General features: G+C 27.9%; 1 protein-coding gene across 1 annotated transcript in view; it reads left to right on the plus strand.

Annotated features, from left to right (window-relative positions):
- The window catches only part of LOC148232142 (putative G protein-coupled receptor No18), a 100,973-nt gene that overhangs the window by 50,568 nt on the left and 25,046 nt on the right, over window positions 1-25,359 (plus strand). The window contains exon 2 of the mRNA XM_088191998.1: window positions 22,631-23,154. Coding sequence (XP_088048124.1) covers window positions 22,671-23,154 — 484 coding nt within the window. The 5' untranslated portion in view covers window positions 22,631-22,670. The remainder of the gene's footprint in view (window positions 1-22,630; window positions 23,155-25,359) is intronic.

Genomic DNA, 25,359 nt, shown 5'->3' on the forward strand with positions numbered 1-25,359 from the left:
ATTCTTGCATCACATTACCACTCATTATCGCAAAATACGAAAACTTCAGCACCAACCCACCTGAAAATAAGTAAGTACTCGTTGCGACGAGTATTTATATATAAATGCATTTTTGCTTTTTGTGATACCTTTACGCCATGATGGCCTTTTAAAATAAACACGCACCAAACACACGAAAACTTAAATTATATCAATTTAAAAACTGCATACATAAGAAAGTTGTGATTCAATTAACACTTGTTAAATTGTTTTAGCTTCTCATGGCTAATACCTAAAACATCATTGTGTTGGATAAGATCATAAAAGCGTGACGTTCTCAAACACTGATCCTTTGATCGCGTCCTTATTAGAAATCTGAATAAAATACACAATTTTATAAAACAATGATTTTATTTTCTGGTATTTGATTCTTGTTGAATATATATTTGATATGCGTTATGTTTTTGTTAAATTAATTTCTTTGAACTCTGCGACTCTAAAAAGTCAAAAACCTAACAGCCTTTTAATATAAAATCAGAAAAAAATTATGAAACTATGCGATTTTAGTTTTTCAAAACCATACTCAAAAATGTCGACTTTATTTATGGATGAATCAAAAATTGAAATCAGGAGCTGAAGTTAATTTTTAATAGACGAATTAAAAATCGGCTATTTATATAATGGACATTATAAGTTTTCAGTCATTGTCAGCGCGGATTGTTCGCACCGCTGTGTGGTCTCGTTTCCTACGGAAACATTGGTTAAACACACTGTAAATTTCATGATATAGAGCGGTAAGTGTTGCGTTCACGTTATCGCATAGACTTGCATCCAATTATACTTCGTTCACATGCGTAAGTCAGAATTATCAATTTTCAAATAGAAATCTGCGCATATTTAAATCCGGCGCTGAAATTCCATTATCATTAAATGTCAGTCAAGATCAAACAACCGATCTTTTAATTTTTTTTAAACTAATATTGGTAATTTATTTTAAAAGTTACATAAACAAAACGTTTTACAACTTTAAATCTTATGTTGTAGTAAGGAAAAAATATGTGGTAAATAAATTAAGAAAATGTTTATAACTAGAAAAAAATAATAAATAATGCAAATACTTTGGCTCGCTCCTTAAAACTGATAATTATCATATTAAACAGTCGTTTATGTTTTATTGATTAATATAATTTTGACGATTATATGCCATCATGTCGCATTGTCATGTAACGAGTACCAGATTTTGAATAAATACATAAGAGTTCGCCGCTCTGTATGACCGTTACCCAACAATCATTTCATTCTCTTACCCCTGTCGCTCCCTTTGCACATTTCACGCGCGAAAAAACACGTTCAATATTTTTAGCCAGCGGAAAAAATTACACGCCCTAACCCTCATCACGTTAATAGACGTAGGAGCCAGACCGAAATCCCCCCGTCGACGTACGAAACGAAATTTCCCTTCCGCCACATTTGTACATTATTCCTGCTTTTAATTAAGCCACTCTGTGTGTATGTTTTCTCCGCATCGCATTATAAGGCGACCGGATAAAATGTTACATTGCCAATTTTAATAATTCACGTGCGCGTAATTGCGTTACTTCTTCGCGAATCACGTCCCGACGTGCGGTTAACTGCAAATTTCACATTGGAACAAGTGTATTGTGTTTTAGAAATGGAGTTTCTTAAGCATAGGTAGTGTGTTATGAAAATGATTTGTTTTCCAATTTTGCGGTTGTTAGTCTCCGGGGTATTACGTTTAAGACCAACAAGTGATATACAGGGCGCAGGGATAAAATTCAATAATATTTTCTAAATAAAATATATTATATTAAAGTTTAAGTAAAAAATATATTGATATTTACTACTATCAAATTTGAAATACAAATAAAACTTAAGTTAGATTTTTTAAGACATCGCTGATGCTTTCACGGTCTATTTTTACATTGTCTTTTACTAATAATTCTCAATCACTGATCGTTCGTTTTAACTGTAAGTAATGTAAGTTTTGGTAGCGCAAGTTTTCACAGAACTAGACTTAATGTTGTCTTACCACACAAACTCCAATAGTAATGAGCACAGACTTGATCATTTCGATGCTGTTGAAGAGCACCTTTAGATCCTCGTTGAGAAAAATAAATTGTCGTACTTTGGTTGCTCAGATGATCTAACTCGATTATTCCTGAATTATTTAAGCGATTTCATTTACCTTCAGAATATTCCTACGAGCTTGGTGAGAACATTCTGGCTAGATAAACTTCTACTAAAGATCTCGGAATCACTTGTGAAAATGTGAAAGTTCTCTCTACACGTAAACGACGTCTGCGAAAAAATCAAGATGCTCAACTTTGGTGTGAAGAACGCGTTTTACTTCGACGTATCGGCAGTTATTCGTATCCTCTAAAACACTATGGTTCTCAGCATTTTTAAATAATTTGAAATCCCCGTGTAACCAAATATATTTTTAATCTAAAAGATTTTTTAGTTATTTCTATACAAGGATACTTCATTATGCACTGGGATGAATATGTGTGTAAGCGTGTGTAAATATTCATAGTGGCAATTTTGGGGCCAATAAAGGGATAACACTAAAACAGTGAATTTCTGTATGTTAGCCTTGACTAAATATTTTACTGTTTAAATATAATGAATTCCTTACCAAAGATTATGCAAAAGAGCTTGAAAAAATATCATTAGGCATTTAAAAGGTAAAATAAACAGTTTAAAATTACATTGATGCTTTACATTACTAAATAATCAGGAGTTATTGTATCATGAAATTTTAATTTACTGCATTTAGATGTGTTTTAAATATCAATATAATAATAAATAAATAAATATATATTTAACCTATACTTTATGGCGTGAAAATTTGTAAATATGTACGAGACCGTTTTAACATTTGTGTATGCTTTTACTGTAATAATAACTAACTAACTATATATTACTTTAATGGGAATAAATGAAGTTGTAATGCTATTTTCATTCTTCCCGTGGGTGAATTGCGTATAATAATAAACATCCCCAATTGCAATTCATAGGGGACCTTTGTCGACAACTAATTAAATTTTCATTAATGAGTAAAATTTACATAATTATTCTCACTGTGCTTGCAATTGAACACACAAGTTTTCTAAAATAAAATAGCGTTTTGCTGCTAACTATATTGCATTTTTAGTATATTTATATATATATATTTTCTACACACAAATACTGCTAATACTTTATCTCTTAAATAACGTCCTGTCACATTGCACTGTTTTAATGAATCCAAATTTTTCAGCAGCATGATAGAGCTTCTAACTTAAAGGGGTAGTTTGTGCTGTAGTAATTCACTTTTGATTTATTGATCTAAATTATAGTAATTTTATTTTTATTCATTATCAATTAAAAAAACTAACGTGCTGAAACTAGCATCATCTCTTAAATATATAAATAAAAATAAACCACAGTATATCAGTGGTATAGTCAGTGACTAATACATAAAAGAACTAATACATATAAACCCTAGTATTTTTCAATTTCTATCGTATCTAGGAGATCGGAAAGAGTATATTTTTTATCAATCACCACAGATCAAATTTTCTTAGATTTTTGAAGTCTTACTAATTGATATTGTAATGAATAATTGAAATAAAACTGAGCTGGGTTGTGCATAATAACAGCTATCACTATTGCCTATTGAAATTTGTAGCTTAGCTCAGAATCGATATTTTACAATAGTTTTAACAAAAAAAATTAGGTCCTTTTGGCTGTCAATAATAATTGTGATACTACTGTCAATAACAGCTGTTGCTATTTTTCAAAAACAATAAATAAAATAGCCGTGAATCATTTTTTATTCTGCTTAATTTCTTCTTATCGAAGAGAGTTTTTAGATCACCAAAGCAAAGATAAAGCCGCCGGCTGGTTAGAGTAAAATAAAATCGCAAAAAATTGCTGGTCATTCAAATACTTTTAATATTCCGAGAAAGTGTACATATTTTTAAACATCTAGCACGAACACCTTTGGAAAGGTGTTTAACAATGCTACATACAATTTTTCGAAAATGAGAATTCTCGATTTGCCATTTTTCTCGAAAAATTTTTGAAAAATAATTTTAAGAAGAAACATTAATTTTTGCTATTAACAAAAATCCCTCTGAAAGCGGTATGAAAACTTGACTTAAGCACGATGCTTTTGGTGTTTTTAAAGCTAGAAATTCTCGAATAAAAAATATGATTGTTTACAGCTTCCTTTAGTAGTCAAGAAACTGTTTGCCAATATGCAATCGCAAAACATAACCCAACGCTTTTAATAAAAAGATGCTGGGATAGAGGAAAGTATAGTCACTTAACTTCCTTATATCTTGGATTTTTTTCTGGATTTTCTTAATCATTGGAAAATATTTATCCTCGTAGGTGTTCTAAATTAAGGATCCTTTATTTAAATTGCTACCTACTTAAGTGTTATTAAAGACTTGCATCACTAATGAGTTATCAGAATGAAACGCGTTTGTTATAACTTATCACACATAATATTGCAATGTGAAGAGAATTTACACTTTCCATCGAAATTTCTATATATTGTAAATATTTTTTACTTAGGTAATTAGAAAGCTCCAATGGCAATACAGATTATTAAGACTACACGACATTGCACTTTCTATTAAACGGTCGTTAGCAGCATGTTTTAATAAGGAATTGGTCTGCAAAAATAATGAGTTAGAAATTTTTAGAACGCTTTTGAGCAATTTCAAGTCAAAAAATCAAAACTTTTTAAGAAAATTAGTTGCACAGTGTTCCTTTATGGATCTGTTGGAACTCTTTGGAACTACAGAAGAGGAAATATTCTCACAAACTAAGGGCAATCATTTTAATAACTTCCAGACTTTGACATTATAAAAACCAAATAAAATATAAAATAAAACCATAGATCGTGTGTATTGTGTGTAAATTTATAAGTAATTTATCTTACCAATGTCGTCTTTGGTGATATATGATTTTTATGCATGCAACAAATAATTATTTTATTTTAAAGATTTGCCAAATTGTCTCCTTAATACTGTTTTTCTGTTAGATCAAATCTGCCTTAATAAATATAAATACCGTATGATTAATCGATAATATAAGAAGAAATATAAACTAAAATATAAAATCTTTTGATTGAAAGCTCTAGCATGGACTTTTAATTAAGCCAAATCCACGAAGTATGCGTGGCGCGAGACCTGTCAGAGCAAATGGCCGTAAATGGGTGTCTGTGTTGCGGTGCACAAATTAAATTATTCCTTTGTGTCATGGCAACCAGGCGGATGCTAAGTGTTTTATTTTGCTTTGATCGTAAACGCCATAAATTGACGTAATCAACCTAGAGTGCTGGCTGATACTGAATTACCGGTAATCATAAAATTAAATTAAGTTACATGCACAGTTGCAAGCACTTGACATATGTATGTTTCTTATTATTTACTGTCCTCTTCTTCATTGGATTTCATTTCATATGAATTTTATCAAAATGTAGACTTGCAGGATGAAAACAATATTCTCTACTAGTAGAGGATATTGTCATTATGCAGAAAATCATAGGTGTAGTAGAATCTACTACACTTATGATTTTTTGCTTCAACAAAGATGGCAGCATTATCCATTAAGATATACCAAAAATAACATTGCTTGCCAAACATGCCAGAATTCTCTTTTTTCTGAGCTTTCATAATACAGAGTTTTGCTATCAGGCTCTTTGCATGCTGACTTCCACCAACCAGACTAGCAATACCACTCTTTCCGGAAGAGTTCTTGGCAATTTCTATGGAAACTCTAATTTATTGATTATATTCGCTAAAATTATAAAGGTATAAACATTTATTCTTAATAAATTAATAACATTAAATAAATAACGAATTTTAACAGAACGATCGCTTTCACCGGAATGTAAATAAATGACAAAATGTACTGCCTACTGATTGTTTAAAAAATATTTTATCAAAATATAAATAAAAAATACATCAATGAGACAATGTTTGTTTGTATTTATAGTTATGATTGAATATATATTAATATATATTACAATCGATTTTTAACTTTGAATATTAAATAACTATTTGGTTTGTCATTTAAATATATAAAATGGAAATTGCAACTGGGAAATCCGGAAACGAATTTGAATGGTTATATCTGTTGTAGGGATCAAGACCATCGTTTTAATACAACTGAACGAAGAAAAAATACGCTGAAATGTATCGCGTTCTACAGAACGACAATTGTTAAGAAGTTATCGGCTGCTCTCTTTGTTGCAGATCTCATAAAAAATACGCTTTTTTCTAATGGTATATTTGTATATATTAATTTACATATTTTATATTTAATTCACACAAAAATACAACAAAATGATTTATAACATACATATAATACATTTACACGGTTCAAAATAAATTTATGAATGGGCCATTGATTAAATGTAAGTAAATCTGAGAATTCGCGTCAATTGAAAACGAAATACCATCTTACATTACCAGAAAATAAAACGAATAAATTAAACAGCAGATGATTGAATCAAAGAACACAATAAACAATTGCTATTCTTAGGTTTATAAGATCAGTACCGATCAGTACAAAGCATACCTAAATCATACAGCATCTAAAATTAGTTTAGATAAAGGCAATTTTTGTAGAAGTAATTTTCGTTTGGGAAACCATGCACTAGACCATAATAAATCTTTTACTACGACAAAAATATATTTAAATGTATATATTGATAACACAACTTGTAATGTTTTTGTATTTTTTCTTACAATTTTTTTTATATGATTATAAACTAGTAACTTTTTTATTTTTTAATGTTGTAATATTCGTTTGAAATTACAACTTGTTTCGTGAATGGAATATTGACATTGAAATAAAACAGAGAGAAATAAACCACTGATTTTGACAATAAAATATAAAAATAATAATATATCTATGCATTGCTTATTTTTTAAAATTCTAGCATGTAGGTTTTCTTTTAAAATATATTAATAAAATGGTAAACAACTTAAATTTTCTTGTATACTTTAGATTCAGATTTTAGTACATAATTATAACACTCCTGCAAGGAAAGTTTCTTTATAACATCACATACAAAACTTTCGCCGCACTTTACGAGATAGTAGATTACCTTATACACTTTACATAATACCATTATTTACATCTCTAACTTGTGGATGAATATTTTTTATATCACAGAAAATATTTTGTATAAAATAACCATCACCAACACAACACCCAACGTTACAACGAACGCGACCCAGGGGATAATCTTTTGTTGCTTGTCAATCCTCTTATGCTCGAGGGTATTCTGTAAATTTGCATTCAGAGCTAGTACAAAACAAACAGCTCCGGTTAAATTAAAAGGGTTAAAAACACGTCCAATTAAAAATAAGCCGCAGCTGTGCAAAATATCTTAAGATATTTCGAGTTTATCTCACGACAATAAAACATCAAGGAAATAAATTTAATAAAATATTACAGTAAAAATTAATTGCTTTAAGTTTAAGAATAATAATGAAGAGCAAGAAGATTAAATTGGCGCTTGAACTGTTATCCGAAACCATGAAAAATGCTGAACAGGAGAGTGGAATAAAATTAGAGTAATTAATTCGTGGAGTAAATAAATTAACTTTAAACATTTACTAAAATTAAGTATTTTTATATGACAATGTTTTAAACCAATTCCTCACCAGTTAATTTAAAACTTATTTAATAATATGTGACTTTTACCTTTTTCTTTATTATTCTCAAAAAAATACCCTGTTGATAGTTTACTAAATAATGAAAAATGTTAAAAACCTGAAAATAACTAGTGCTTATCACATACATTTCTGAAATGTTATAAAAATATATTTGCTGTCTACGCCAAAAATACATAATTAATCGCGTAAAAAATGTGTTATTTATTCAATAAAATAGTGTAAAGCGATTTAACATGCTAACTAATATTTGATAAAGTTAGAGTAAAAAATATTAGAAAAAAATTGAACAAATTAGATCAAAATATAAAATAAAATCGAGAAATAAAGATCTTTATCACTTTACTCAATTTTTAATTAAAAATTAAATATTGTTTAATTTTACTTCATGCGTAAATAAGTTTTAATGAAAATGTTACAATACAAAAACCACACCCAATTAATTTTACATACATATTTAATTGTATTAAAAGGTTTGAGCGATAAATTTTAATATTTTATGTAGCAGATTGCAAAGAGATTATATAAATGAACAATTATATAAATGTATTAATTAAAATAAAATAATATTATGAATAAAATGTTTTAGGCTAAATTAAGTAATGTATTAAGTAAGTTGTTTTATAAAATTTTCGAAAAGAGATTAAAGTAAAGTTTAATTTTTATGATATAATTTAATGCTTAATGGTATGGAAAATTCTCTCAAGTATATGGTTTTTCAGGAGCGTTTAAAATCCTCAACGAGACTGGTATAAGCTTTTTTATATTCACGTAAATGTGTTGGGGGAATACACTAACCACGTTTTAACTCGAATATTACGTTTGAAAATTTTATACAAATGATCTAGACGACATCTGGCAACCCTTTCAAATAAAGCATTTGCGACGTGCTTAGGTGAGAGTGTAGTCTAAAAGTGTATTTCATAAGTTTCGTTCTAAATATTTTTTCCATAAAAAATATACAAGTCAACCATTTTTCATTGTTATATTTTAGAAATATAACTTTTAAATCAAATTTTATCTTCTCTCTTAAATAATATTTTTATAGAAATATTATCCACCTTTAATAAATCATGTGTTTGAAGCTTGTTTACATGAGTATGATTTATTATATGATTATTTATTTCGAGCTGAATAACTATAGAAAGAACACTAACATGGAACATTGTATTGTTTTAAAATATATTGAAACCCTTTGGTTATAAATAAAAAGCTTTGTTTATAACCTATAAAAGATATTTGCTTATTTATGATTGATGTTGCGATCTCATAATATACAGGCACAAAATGTATATGTACAAAAAATATAATAATATGTAAATTGAACTGTAATTTGTTTGTCGAATGAACTACCAATTTGTATTTTATTCAATTTAGTTGTATTTAAAAACAATAATATTTAATGATAAAAAGTATTTAGATAGCATATTTTTATTTGTATAATTATAACAACATTTTTAACAATAAACTTAGGTTATAAATAGTTCTTAAGTTCGTTTTGAAATATCTGCCAGAGCAGAATTTGCATAATTCATCAAACTATATTTAATTTTACATTCACCTTTGATGTTATATTCCAGTTAAAATTAAAAATAATTATAAAAAGTACTAAAAAATTAATTAATAGGACTTTATTGTTACCAGAGTTGGAAGTTGGCTTCGTTATTCTTTTTTATAAATTTATTATGTTAAATATATATTATATATATTTAACTTAATAATTTTAGGGTGAAAAGGTTAGTTTAAATCTGCTTTTATGCCCGAAGGATAATCAATTTTTTTTTTATTTATAATTTAAATTAACTATGTAAAAAATGTATATTACAGTAATGATTTAATAACATTTAATCTTTGTAATACTTTGATTGAATTTTATCAATATTTTTTTATTACGTTCTTGTTTTCTTCGGATTATTTTATTACTTTTTTTTTATAAATTATAATGTACATTTAATTTATTTATTTATGTGGGATTTACCAGATCGGCTTTCGAGGGTAGCAAAATAAAAGCCAGAGTCGTTGGTAATGCATTTACTTAGCAGGCGAATCGGATAACGCCGAAGCACAGTTAACCTCTTGCCTTTTGGTGATAAAACGTCATTCTTATTGCACAGTCTTATCAAATAATTCGTTCAATGAAAGTTATGTAAATTTTGAATTTAAGTATATGTCACCTAATACTCAAAATTACACTAAACTTAAAATGTACTTTTTACTTTTACCGACTATCTAAATATTTCCAAACTGAAATAATTTTTCCAGATCACTTAAAAAGTTGCTGACCACTGATCTTATTAGTGTTAAGATCGATTGATTTTTTTTAATAAAATATTGCTGGCACATTTAATTATGTTATTATATTATGCCATATAGTTACGTGATCATAAAAAGGGTAGTAAATACAAGTCAAAAATGAAGCTTGATTATATTCACAAATTTATTATACAACTAATTAAAACACCGTAATTCTTTTTAACTCAAGTTTTTTTCGACTACATCGGTATTCATTTTTAATAAATAATATAAAAAATAAAGCTTATTATTTTTCAGATTTATTACATTTTAACGCATATATTTATTATGTATACACAAATAAAATTTTACTTTTGTACATATTACATTTCCCTATTTTTTTTAAACCTTGCCGAAAATTCTGTCATAGCCATATATTACATTTTTACTGCGTCAAGTATCACATTCAACCAAAAATAGTCACTTCCATAATAGCAACGCGAGAGTAAAATAATAAATCGCAACCCGTCAGAGAGCCGCCGGGGGATCATTTTCAGATTATCCTTTTGTTTTGCCTCTTTTTGGTGACGCAGAAAATTAATATTTAATGCAAAAATAAATTAGCGAAAAACATCAACGGGGTGGTTGCAAAATAAAAAGCAACCCCCGGCGTCTCGCTAAGATTCGCCGCTTTTACGGCCGGTTTCGCACGATTACCTCACATTACGGCAACGTTTCGCGTTTAATGGTCAATTTTTTGCGCCCTTTACTATATGAATGTTGTTTGTGTATAGAGAGAGATTTTTCCATCTTTCGACTAGAGAAATTTGATCATGGATGGATTAATTTATAGGCTAAATAAGTTAATGCAGCAAGCGAAAGAGGGCACTATACAGTTGATATAATTTATCAAGGTGATTCAAATATTAATATCAATTACAAACATACTATATAAATAAAATTAATAATGCTAAATCAACGCTCTAAAATAATACTTATGTATAAACAGATAATATGCAATATTTTAATTAAAATATATAATTATTGATAAAAAAATCAGGTACTATCGGTTAAATATTTTTTTGTGTTGAGCGCTGTGTAAACCATGTGAATAGAGCTTTCAATCCTAGTTTTTTTGAACACCGAGCTTCCTATTAGTCTGAAAACCTTTTAATGCCAAATACTGGTTCCTAGAAAATACTACAATTTTGCTAATAACAAATCAACTACGTAAAGCTGAAAAAATATATAGAATAAAACAAGGTGATTTGTTGCTATTATTTTAAATATATTGATTGACTTGTATACAAAAAAATACTTTAAGATAAGGGAAGAAGTTTATTGGGTAATATATAGCAAGTACACCTTTCTTTGAAAAAATATATTTTAAATACTATTTATCATTAAACGATAAAGATGCAACGTTGCATTGATATTTTAATACAAATTATATAGTGCTTAAAAAGTGCATGTATTCCCACTGAAAAAATATTATGCCTGGGTGCACTGACAGCTTCATCAATTTTTCAGATCTCATATGCTATTTAAGCGAATCATAGATATAAAAAATAACGGGAGCAAGATTTAGTGAGTACGGTAGATATTCAAGACATTTTAAATCCGCAACTTGGATCGTTGAGACCGTTAACATTGTAACCGATGTTTTTTATGTTTAAGGTCTAGATCGTTTTAAATTAATCGCATTATGGTTGCATTATAATCGCGATGGTCTAGCCTTTATTGTGATTGTTATTAATATTTTGTGCAGGTGCATTGGCGTAAAACTTATGTCTTGCACATCTTCGTAATAAAATGCATAGAAGCATTTTGTTGCCGCGCTGCATATATTTTACTCATAAATTACCATTTACTAAAAATAAAACACGCAGTCAGAGTATTTTAGTTAAAGTTTCTCTAGTGAATTATCGCAATTCGTAATACGCTCAATTAAGCTGTGGGAGGAATGATAATAGCATTTTAATTACAGTAATTCCTTTTTATCTAATTTATAGCTAATTGTTGAAATTTACACGGAAATAGATATATACTAATGTTGAAACATATTATATATATATTTAAGTCTATTTGATAGCTCTTGCTTAAATCTTTTATGGTTGATCGATAGATCGGTCGAAAAGTCTTGGCATATTAATTTGTTTAGCAGCAGTGACTATTTAATAAAATATAAGCATTTTTATTTCGTTAACAATTTATTAGCCACCGTGTACTTTTTATTGAACGTTCTCCGTTTATATTGTAATAAAAACTTTGCATTTGGTAAGATAAATGTCTTTCCTTCAGTCTACATTGGCCCACCTGGTAATATTGTCAGAGTTTCACAACATTCCATTTTATGCAAAGTAAAGCATCTCTCTACACACAAACTCTTCTGAAATTGTCTACATTTCCTTGACATACACGTAAGAAATATTTAAATTTCGCTTCAAACTTACCAGGCAGACCCTCGTGAGTGAGTAACTCGTGTCCCACCCACCGCCTATTCCAATTTATTCAAAACGACAGCTTATCTCGGAAACACCCGGTGACTGGGTTAAACCTTGCGAAAACCTAGCCAAAAACAAACTTTGACCTGGGTCAAATACACCTAGAATCTCAATCTATATTTACTTGACATTTCCCCCCCCCCCATTTCGACCGTCACTTGAGCCCTTTTAAAGACGTGTGATATAAAATCGTATTATGTTGGCAAATTAAATTGGAGTGACGTTGTTGGAATATTGAAAGCGTATATACATATATTATGTAAGATATCTTAAATATTATTTGATATAAATATTTTCTACATACACAGTATAGTTTGTTCGTCTTGATATGCTAAGAAAAATATATTTACGTATTTCTATATTGCCTTCGTAGAAAAATAATATTTACAATAGTTTTATATTATACTAGCTTTCGTATCCGGCTACATCTATGTTTCGATCGTGATATTGGTAAATAAAATATTTTTTTCATATTTAGCAACTGCTTTTAAGAATTTTAAAAGTTTTTTTTTTGGTTAAAAACTATTTTATTGCTGCAAATGTTTGTAAACACGATATATTAAACAATTTTGGTATAATAAGTCTACCAACTTCGAATTATAATTTATACAATGGTACTAATAGTGTATTCTTGGTCCAATATCTTGTTAATAAAGTAAAATAAACATGCTGCAACTGACATCATTCCTTGAATTAAGAAATGTGTTACATCAACTTTCACAATGATTTTGAAACCATCTATTTTAGATACCTCAAAAGGTGAGGTACCATAAATCGTAATTTAAATATTTGGCAATGTTTTATATCGCTATAATATAGTATTTTGACAGTTTCATTGACCTATACATTTTCATTCAAGTTTTTAATATCTAAAGCAAGTTATATTTTCAACTAACTCGAAAAGCTTTTGCTTGTTGTTAATAAACATTATGAAAATAAAAATGTTTCATGACTCACTCAATGTTTCGTCGTCAACCATGGATTAAAAAATACTGCTTTAGATCAGGGATAGTAAAATATTTTGAGCGCGAGCCGGATTACTATTTTTTTTTTACACTTAGCTTAGTTAAAAAACAACTTATGTAAGAACTGCTCACAAACAAATTGATGTGGTCGATTATTTTTAAAAAGCTGGCAATTTACTCTTTCAATAAATTGTCTGATAGTCTTATGCTTTTAACATATGGTTTGAACCTAAAATCTCATATTTAAGGCTATACATTTGTGTATTGTTAAAAAAATTGTAAAGTTTTTTGCGGGTGTTCTGAGCCCAAAATCTTATACAAAAAAAATTATAATTTTGTGAACTTGTGTTTTGATAAAAAATCATTCCAAAGGCTATGAATATGGACAAAATTGTTAGGATTCTTAAATTTCCTATAAAAAACTGTAATTTTGAGTTATTGAAAAAACATTATCGGGTGTTTTGTACCCAAAATTTTATATAAAAGGCTATACATTTGTGTACTTTAAGATAATTTAAATCTTTAAAAAATGTTTGTACATAAAAACTCATATAAAAGGCTTTATAATTGTTAACTTGGATTTTTTTGGATGATTTTTAGTTCATTAACAATTTTTATGTATCTAAAATCTTATAATAATAGCAATATAATCGACTATAAATTTAAGTACTAGAATTTTTTTTAAATATTTTTTGAGTATTTTGAGCTCAAAATCTCACATAAAATTTCATAAATTTGTTTGGTTGAAAAATGTTTTAAGGTCTTTTGCGAGTATCTTATTTATAAAATTTCATATAAAGGGCTTTCAATTTGCTTACTTAAAATAAATTTCTAATGTCTTTAAAGCTTGTTTTGAGACTGAAAACTAGAAAAAGCTATAAATTTGTGTACTAGAAAAATTTGTGAAGATTTCCTAGATATTTTTTGGATGTGCAAAGCCCTAAAACTATTTTAAAGCCTATATATTTGTATACTTAGAAAAAAATAAAAGATTTCCATGATATTTTAAAGGTTTTTTTGAGTCCAAAATATCGTAATTTGTATTTTATGCGGATGTTTTGACCCTTAAATCAATAAAAATCAATAGAAGACTATAAACTTATATAGTTGAAAAAATATGTTGTGGATACTTTTGGCTTAAAATCTCATATGAAATACTATTAGTTTGTGTATTTAGAAAAAAAACTTTTTTAAACTTTTAATGATTTCTGAGGTCTTTTGCGTTTTGTTTTGAAAGCAAAAACTTATATAAAAAAATGTTAACTTGGAAAAATGGTGAAGGTTCTGTAGTCGTTAACGAGAGTTTTGCGTCTAAAATCTCATATAAAAAGCAATTAATTTGCGATCTTATTTTTCTAATTTAGATATCTGGGTATTTTAAGCCATACACCTTATACAAAAAAATATTCATGGAAGAAAAAAATAGTGTTAATGATAACTAATAATTTTTAAGATGGTGTCACTAAGAGCTGCTTCGATTATATACCACATATAAATTTATAAATTCATACGGTAAAAGGGTAAATGAAATTCGCAAACTAAAATCTGTTTTATTATTATCAAATAACATAACCAAACCATTTGAGTGTCACTTTATTTATAGTAAGTTATAATATTGTATATAAAAAATAATACTAAGTTTTATATAATTAAAGGTCAAATAAAGCTAAATCGCAATCGATCAATTAAAATAATTGAGGTTTAAATGTTGATGATAATAACAATTAAAGAGTAAAATACCATAAACCAAAAATTGCTAATTACACAATTTAAGAAAATTCTTCATACAAAATACAGCTACCTACATTAAATTATAATTTGACTTGGCCTGTAGCCCCATAGTTCTGAAAAATAAACGACTCGCTGTGTTTTTGCTGATTTTAACGAAAATACCCAGACTCCATCCGCCCGTGTTCGAGTGTTTTTTTATGAAACAAACTGCAAATGAATTTTTAGCTCCCGAGTCACATTGCGGCCTTTAAAGAATCTTTAAATATTATTTGTGGCCCTCATTAAAATTTTAGTGGTTTTCCGCGAGTAAAAAAAAGGTTGCGGTCACCGTGTTACGGTATAAGTCGATGTGCACAAGTTAATACTCTTAAAAACGTTTTAATTACTTCCCATTAAGTAATTACGCCATGTCTAGTATATGTTCGGTATAAAAGCAACAAATGCGTCACCTAATTTTCACAAAAAAAAATGTTATCATTGCCATTAAATCGAACGTCATTAAGTCATTAATCATTTCAAGTAAATTATTGACCCTCCCGCAATACTCACACGCACGACAATAAAGTCTGCCAATTCTCGAATAAAGTGTTCAATTTGACCTTACAAAAGTATTATGGAGCTTATTTTGAAGCGAAAAAACGATTTTCCTATCTGACGGTCATTTATCAGAATTCATTTCCCAATGTTATTTTGTTAGAAACGGACTTATTTGGCAAACAGTTGTCAAGTGTCGCTATCGATATTACCCAAGACGTTGTACATTCATATTAAAACGCCGGTCGATGCGATTCCTGTATTGTTATATTGAAATTTATTCGCAAACTTTTCTCGAGACTTAATATTCCGCATAAATTTTCTTTGTTTTCCGCTGTTTGTGCGCTGCTAACTTCATAATGAGTCGTGGGTAATGATCGAATAGTTGCTCTTTTCGAGCGCCAAATTGCCCTTCTCGAATAAATAAATTCTCTGTATTGTATGCGTGTACATACGTGCATACTATGTTTTATTATTTAATATAGCATGGCAATGTATCTGTGAGATATACAAAAAGCGTAGCAACAAAAAAGATATATAACCGGCACGAGAACCATTAAGACTTTACACGATGAGATTTTCATACGCGCCGAAAAATTTTCGTATTTACATATGCGTTTTTCCTTCATGTCGCATAAATATTCACACGGATACACCAAGCGTTTTACATAATATATGTTATAAATGTAACTAGCATTAAAAACCGCGATCGGTACAAAAACACATACATAAATAAATTTATCATAAAAAAGAATGCAAGCCTAAAAATATGTTTATCCACATAAATAAGACAAGCTCCCCGAGCTATCACTGAAGACATATTTTTGTATATAGTGAACTCTTTGAGAAGCTGTATGATTAAATATAAACGATTCTTTAAGACAGTGATATTTAAATAATCTACAGATAACATAATGCTAAAAAATTATTAAAAAATTAATTCAATGCGAAAACCATTTATTTATTGCAAGAACGAGTTATCTGAAAATATTGATGTTAATCAAGAGTTAAAAAATAATTTAAAAATCGATTTGGTATGAGTTTTTTTCTAGCCAAATTAAAAACATACAATAATATAAATACAGATATAAACAGCTTTTGGAGAGATATTTGAGAACTTATAAAACCTCTTAAATACAAGGAATTTGACGTTTCTTAAGGTATTTTGTATTAACTACGGCGAATATAAAAAAAATATTAATATAATTCCAAGAATCTCGATGTCACTTGACAAAGAGCGGAATCTACCATTATTAAAACTTGCTGCTAATTATTAGAAATAAGAAAATTCTAGTGATAAATGTGATCCTTATGATATTTTGCAGTTTTAGTAGTTTTTTAAATATATACATTATTATATTAAAATATACATTATTTTTATTCAACAATTTTAAAAATATACGAGTATGTGCAAACCTATATTAATTATATCATTGAAATATAGGGTTAAGTAGGGTGTTTAATCTTATTTATTTAGTTTAAACTATATGTAAATTTTAATCTCCTGACAGTATGTTTTTATTTGTAAATATTTTTATTTTTACGACATTTAAATGACGTAAAACTTTTGCAAGTCGAGGTTTTATGAAACATCATATATAATACTTACCCATTTTATCTACGTTGTGATGGATCGTTTGTGCTGTAGCTTTGTGTGAAAATGTACCTAGCTCAGGTCTTAAATTAATTTCTGGCTACATCTCAAACTGAATTATAGTGGTACTGATTTGGTAACTGTAACTGTATTAAAAGTCTGAGTAAAAATCCTGACTTATGTTATATATACTATATCATGAGGGGAAACAAATTTTCTAATCACTAATTAACTAATTGAATAAAATCTATTTTAAAAATATGTTTTCAAGTGGATAGCTTGTCTGATCTCAACGTGTATAGGGGCAATAAGTCCCTTTAGATAGCAGGAGTGCTGATCAATTGAACCACCTTTTAAATACAAATTCGAACACCTAATAGTAATTAAATCGGTTGGTCCAAAGCGGTCGAAAAAATTTTAGCGAAAGTTACAAACGTGTACATTTGATTATTTTGCTATAAAATCAAAAATCCCAGTGACAGTTTTGGAATATGACATACAAATACGGGTTTTAAATGTCTAGGTTAAAATGGAACATCACCGTGAGAAAATATTTTTGCAGATTGAGGCAAAGTACCCGCCGTAAATCAGTTAGATTAAAAGTATCCGTCGCTAACACCTTGATAAATAATATTACTAGAATTCTAAATTACCGTTATAAACGTCTGTTCATAATCTGCTCTAGCGGTCAAAGTCAATCTGTTTCAAAAACTCGCCACACTTTTGTAATTGACAATTTTACCAAAAAAAGGGAAAAAATATTTCAAGGAATGGGTTAGAACGAGGGCAATCAAGGATCACTATCACAGAGATAATGACCTGTAAGAGCTCTCCAGCTTGGACTTTTTAAGTTCATACGAACTTAAACCATACCAGACCAACCCAACTTCAGAGCATCGAATATCGCAGAAGCCACCGTTTCTCTCTTCACATCCCTGGTCCAGCTCGACATCTTAAATCCAGAGTTGAATCCGATTCAAAGAGCTTACAGACTCACGTACAAAAAACTTAAAATTTACATACACAGATTGTACTTAACAATCTTAATTATTGCATAAAAATTAAGCAAATTAAGAATTTTTTTTTAAAAACAAAAAAATTAGACAATCAATTTTTTTTATAAAATAAATCTTAGTATAATATTTTTATAAGATAAAATTATTACTCTTTAGTTACTCTGTTGTACTATTGAATGTTTGCGTAGTGAAGAAAAAATATACTTAGCGTTATCCGCTTCATTCGATGCGTATTATGCGTACATTCGATTTCTTTTAAGTACATATATTTTTGATCCTGTCGATATATACAATAAAATAGCTCGAATAATCTTTCACAGTCTCATTTCATTACCACTAAATAAATTTCTTGGGATGCATTTTCAATAGCAATTTCATAGGTTCTTAAGTTCTTGAACCAATGATAGCATACCTGTTCCAGAAGTGAAATAAATACTTCATGTGATTTTTACTGAGCTATTTATCAACACTATATATATTAGTTTTGTGGTCCAAAATAATAAAATAAAATACATAACAAACTTTTAATAACATATAAAATTAAATAACAACGTTATAAATAGCAACCTGTTATTTTACATTATGGCGGTATTGTTTGCTCGCCGTCCGTTTACAACTAAAATTAGATTTATACATATATTAATTTACTGAAATTATAAAGGGCCACGTTAAATTGCTGCAGCAAAATAAAATTTGACTGTTACATATGTTATTATTAATAATTCTAGTATATTTTTATAATTACCAATATACGATTACTATACTATTAAAACGTACATGATAAATTTCATTGTTTGAGTATTGTTACATTCACGCTGCTAATGCATAGGCTATCGCTTGTTGCGTTACAGCAGTAGGATCACAATAATAATAATATATAAATATTTGTTCACGGTTAAATATGTTATTTCTTTTTATACAAACATATTTTATGTTCCCTTATCCATAAGGTTCAAACGACATTTTTTTCAATTAATTACATTCGAATAAATAATGAAAAATTCATATATACAAGTACGTAACTGTCAAAAATATAATAAACTTCATAAATAATTAATTCGTATTTATGTTTCCAAATAAAAATCGAAAAAGTATATAAGAGCGACATAAAAACAAAATCCTCGGCAAAGTCGTAAATTCATTTCGGCTCGTCGTGGTTGTCCAACTTTTGCCGAGTGTTTCATCAGCGCTGTTCAATCTTTTGTTGATATTAACAAGACTTTGGTCTTTTAAGGTGGATCAATTTGAATACGGAGCGAAAGTTTTCGATGTGAAAACACACCGCTCTGTTCTAAGAGTTGTGAAATTTAGGGATTAACTCAAAATATAGAAATTCGCATTTACTTAGGTGACCAAATTTTTAAAGTACACAGTAATAATAATACTTTATACCTAATAAGTTTTAATACACAAATGTTTATTCCAAAGACTCACAAATAATAAATATTAATTTATATTAGTTATAACAAAGTTAAATCAAGTGTAACTTTGTAAATTAAATATAGCAATATATTAATTTGTCATTATTTTAATATAAACGATTAGGGAATTTTTTTTCTTATCTTTTTAGTAAAAGTTAACTGAGAAATCAAAATATACAAAATAATTGCACATGAAAAAAATATAGAGCTAATTCAATGTTATGCAGCTGTGCGTTGCGTCTAGCAGTCTTAGACTGTTTTGGTCAAATGAAAATCGATACACAAGGTCAAGAAGAAAACTAGATTTGGAAGCTGAAGAGTCTTTTATTTAATGCAAAATAACCTCAACGGTATTTAAAAAAAATATAATATGAATATAAATTCATTTTATTTAATATCTAAGCTATAAATAAATCAATAGTTATTTTCCAATACTATCATTTTCTGATGTTTTGATAAAAATACTAATATAGATATATTTAGTTATGATTAATTTCTTGAAAAATTAAAAAATATAAACAAAAAAAGTATTAGATTAAAAATAGATATAAAAACAATTAACGTTGATTCAACTTTTTATTCGAATAGCGAAATGGTAATAAGGTAATTACATTTAGTTTAGATTCTGTTTCTGCTAAAAAAACGATTTACAAAATCTGCTATACGTTCTTGCTCTAGTAAAAATATAAATTTAAATAATTGAGTAAAAATGGTGCCACTTTAATAAGAGCAGGGCTGGTTTTTATTAAAAAAATGTGAAGGTGTGTAACAAATTGGGAAGGCAAAATATATAACACGCAGTAACAATATAGTTTTGTAAATAAATAAATACCAATATTAATTTATTTATCAACAAGAAATGTTTTCTTATCTAACACACATTTTATAAATTTTAAAAAACGCAAAAATATATTCTGGATGTTGATGTATTTTTAAAATAAATTTTAATTATTTTTATTATTCAGACTTACATGAGTTAACATACATATTAGATTTACATATTATTGTATTAATTTAATAAGAAATAAATTTATCTGGTTACTTTTTTATTATTAAAACATATGTACCTTTGTTAATTATTAAGAATGTTTCGTTTCTTTAGTCGTTTCTTTAAATTATCACGATTATTATGTCGTTAAATGTGCGTTTTAAATCACGGTTATTAAGAAACTCTGAGGAGAATCGTGAATCGGAACCTTGTGATATTTCAAACAAATTGCCTAAGAAAATGCGAAATTCTTCCTATATGAAGTATAAACTTGGTATAATGTACGAGAGATATTAATTGCTTAAGATTAATCACAGCATTGTATTCAGAATATGATAAATTTGAAAGATCAAAAATACGCTATATTTTTATGGGTAAATTAATATTATAGGTCTTAAAATATTTAAGTGATATATTTGCTACTATATTATTATATATATGTACTATATAATTAATCAATATATATTTTAATTTTTATAATTTTAATTTAGCTATTTAAAAGTATTATTGTGTATTTATATTATTAAAAAATCAAATTCATAGTGATTCTGAATTAAGAGTATTTTTTGTTATAAGTTTATCAAAGATCAAAGAATATTTACCAAAAAATATATTAATTGTTCTTCAACCAAAGTATAAGAAAGAAATAATTAACGTCGAGTATTTTTAAAATAATTTTATTTGTTAGATATTTCTATTTAACATCTAAGCGTGTAATTTACTAAAAATGTATAGAAATTAATTAAATAATCACTGGCTAAATAATAATAATGCAACATCAATAGTATTATTTAGCTTATGGAATTATATAGTTTAATATTTATCAAGACATGCTATATACATACATTTAATTTGAATTACAGGATTCATCGCAATTAAAATTGTTTGATATTTCGGCAATAATACTCTTGCCATGGTCACAAATTTTCAGCAATTTTCGTTGCTAGAATATCAAATAATAAAAATTGGTAAAATTTTGTGACCATAGCAGGAATATTACTGCCGAAATATCGAGCAGTAAGTTCTCATCGCAATGAATCCTGGAAGTCAAATAATATAAATATTCGCGAACCACTATAAAACCTTTACATTTCAATATAAATATGTTTTCAATTTCATAAACGAAATATTTTTTTATTAGTTTATCAAGTAATACTAAATGTTCTTATATCTATTTTTAAAATATAAATTTTATATGTGGCTTAGCAACGTATATTTTTTAATTTCTTTATGGTAGTGTTTCTATACATAATTCGTTCCAAAGCTTAAAAATGTTCATATTAAAATGAATATTACGAAATACACGTATATTTTTCATTATTAAAATTTATAATAAAATAAATAAATTTATTAATTATTTATATTAAAATCACTACTAGAACTTTAGCTAGGAACTTATTTGATACCACTTTTTTTGCCCCTTTTAAGGATTTGACAAAAATGTGACATTGCATCGTCATTGAATAGATTCATGGCTCACTCTGGTGGTGAATTTTGCTAAAAACTAATGACTTTGTAATTATAATATAGTTAATGCGTTACAAGTAGCTTTTAAAAATCGATTATGACAAAAAGTATATGCTAGCAAAAAACACATATGTATATAAATTATATATAATACATTATTATGATAACAAAAAATTATACCGAAAAAATCTGGTGTCAAAATATAAAATATTATAATCAATCAAAAAAATATTATGTGAATAAATGATGAATTTTATTGATCAAAAAATATAATATAGCTGAAATAAGCGAAATGTGTTTTAATGAAAAAATTCTAATACTCTTGTTTATGAATGACTTAATGTGCTCTGCCATCAATTACCATAATTATTACTAATGCTTAATCGATTCTTAATTAGGTTTCTTTGGCACGAAATATAAAGCTTTTACAATTCACTGAACACCCTTATACATCTTAATTTTGATAATAAACCTGATGAATTGTTTCGTTGCTTCACAGCTCCGAGGCGGTGATTAGTCATCGCTGAATTTCAACATAGATGGATGCCACCAACTTCCCCAAGGATGTCGACCAAGGACGAAATATCCTGACACCCTTCGACCTGTACTACAATCGCATATATTTAGAGTCTCTATCCGACAATCGAGATATAGAAGCGGAAAATCTCAACGTCAACGCTTGGGACGGACTCGCCTACTTCAATGTCTACAATTCCACTTTGTCGCCCACCAAGAAACAGTTTGAGGACAACAGAACTTCGTTTTGGTCGAATACGAATTACAGCCAAGTGGACTTTGCTGACGACACGCCAAAGTCGTTGGAGTTCCATGAATTGAGTTTAGTGGGGTTGATATGCCTGCTGATCGTTGTGACAGTGATTGGGAACACTTTGGTGATATTGGCTGTTTTGACCACAAGACGACTGAGGACAGTTACCAATTGTTTTGTGACAAGTTTGGCTGTGGCCGATTGGTTAGTTGGCATTTTCGTCATGCCTCCGGCTGTTGCTCTACATCTCATGGGTAAGAATTATTGCTTTATGTACCTATTCATATTGCCGTATTAGCATCTTACCTAGATGATTATCTATTAATTTAAAAACAGATTCAGACGAAAGCCAGATTTATGTTCAACTTATTTTTATTTGAGAGTTTCTGGTTTTCATATGTAATATATAATATAATATAGAGAAGTTTTCTTTTTGATATATTTTTAGTAAAAATAATATTAAAGAAAATTTATAAATATATGTATATATATATTAGCTCCTCAACCAAATCATATTTAATAAACTAATCATCCTTAATAATCTTCTTTAAAAACAGAAAAAAATTTAAGACCCTTCCACATTTTAAAATTAGCAATTACATTTTTCTCCGGAACCATGGGCTACAAAAAAATAGAGAACGTCTTTCGGCGAAAGGTGAAACAAGACCCCTGATATTATATTTCGTTTTATACGTAACATTTGTATGTATGTATGTACATAATATTGTCTAGAAAGGTATAGATATTATACGTGTTTTGTGTACAACTAAAAAGGGAAAAAGTGTTTATTCAGAATGAAATGTATTTACACATATGTACATACATTGTAGCAAAAACGTAAAGCGGAAAAGGAAAAGTATTAAAGCAATGAATACAACCGCACACAGCGTGCAATTAGCCAAATTAGAGGAGTTTGGAAATTATATTTTTAATGTGTTCTCCGAGGGATTATGTAATGATTTATAACTCTGTCCGTATTAAGAGCTTTACATTGTTTAACATTTCGTTATAAAAAATCAAAGATTAAAAATGTATGCGTCGTTTTTATATATAATTCATTTTAAAGCCACAATAAAACAGATTAAAAAAATATTTTTCTAGACAATAACAAAATTTAAACTCATTAGTAAGAATAACAAAATAATTAAAACATATATGGAACATGTTGTCCAACGGTCAATAATTACTAAAAGCATATCTCTTAAACTTTACATTTACGACATAATATATCCATCATATCATATTTTTTTCACAAACATAAAAAAATATGTTTATAGAAATTAGAATAAGTAATTATTGATATAAGATGGATAAGCATACCGATGTAAATGTTTTCATGAAACGATTGTCTGAATTTGTATTTTCTATATTTGTGTTCATTAGGATTTATTTTGTCAAGTTTGTGTTGTTAACGTAGAAATAGTATTCCGGAAGAATGATTTAAACAGTATTTCTTCACGTGTGAAAGATGCTGGGGTTGCCTCATTAAATGACACGGGGAGTTCTTGCTTTATAGTAAATAAGTTGTAAGTTTCAGATTTGCAAATACATCTTTGCGTTTTCTCTATTTGTATAATAGTCAATGTATTAGAATACCAAAATCTAATTGTTTTTTTAATAATAATGATAGGGTATTATTATTTTAAATACTCATTCAGCTTTATAATTAATTTTGCTTCAAATCAGGCTACTGAATTAAAGATCGATAAAAAGTAATTAAGATCAATGTTTGTATGAGTTCAAAGCAAATGGTAAAGTAGCGGAATCTTCATATCAAAATGTTATGAAACGAATTTTTTGGCCTTCCATAATAATACTAAATTTTATTTATTTTTTATTTAGGAATATTAAACTTTTGATATAATGGCAATTTATGGGGGCCCGGTCAATTTAACATAAAACTTGTTCTTGAGAAAAAAAAAAATTTTAAATTTTTATTTAAATGCAAATTAACCTTCTGAACACTTTTTGCATACGACATTTTTCAGTAGGATTTGATTTCGCAAAGTTACGATACTTTTAATTTTTACATTGGCCGCTATTTTGTAAAAACAAATATTTTTTTTTTCATACAGAATTTATAAGGGGTGCTCAGTAGTTCTATACGATACTAAAAATTAAGTTTTAAATCTTTAAAACCAAACAATTAAGAGCGTTAACTCTTCTGCAAGTCTCAAAATCGCTGGTATGGGGGTCCGATCGAACTGATACATCGCTTGTTTTGAAGCAAAAAACTATTTTTTTTATCTTTTATTTATATTAAGTTTAGGCTTATAAACGTTTTATAATTCAATTTTGAAACGTTGATGCCAAATCATACATATGAAATTTCTTAAGAAAATAAGAAATAAATTTTTGGCAAAATAACCAACGACAATTCCTAATTTTAATTCTTTTTTTTCCTTAAAAATTACATTTAGTTTTTTTAAAGTAGAATAGCAATTCAATTATAATATTTC

This window comes from Plectrocnemia conspersa, unplaced genomic scaffold (genome assembly GCF_051122295.1).
Source record: "Plectrocnemia conspersa isolate PC_06_02 unplaced genomic scaffold, ASM5112229v1 ptg000009l, whole genome shotgun sequence".
Lineage (NCBI taxonomy): Eukaryota > Metazoa > Arthropoda > Insecta > Trichoptera > Polycentropodidae > Plectrocnemia > Plectrocnemia conspersa.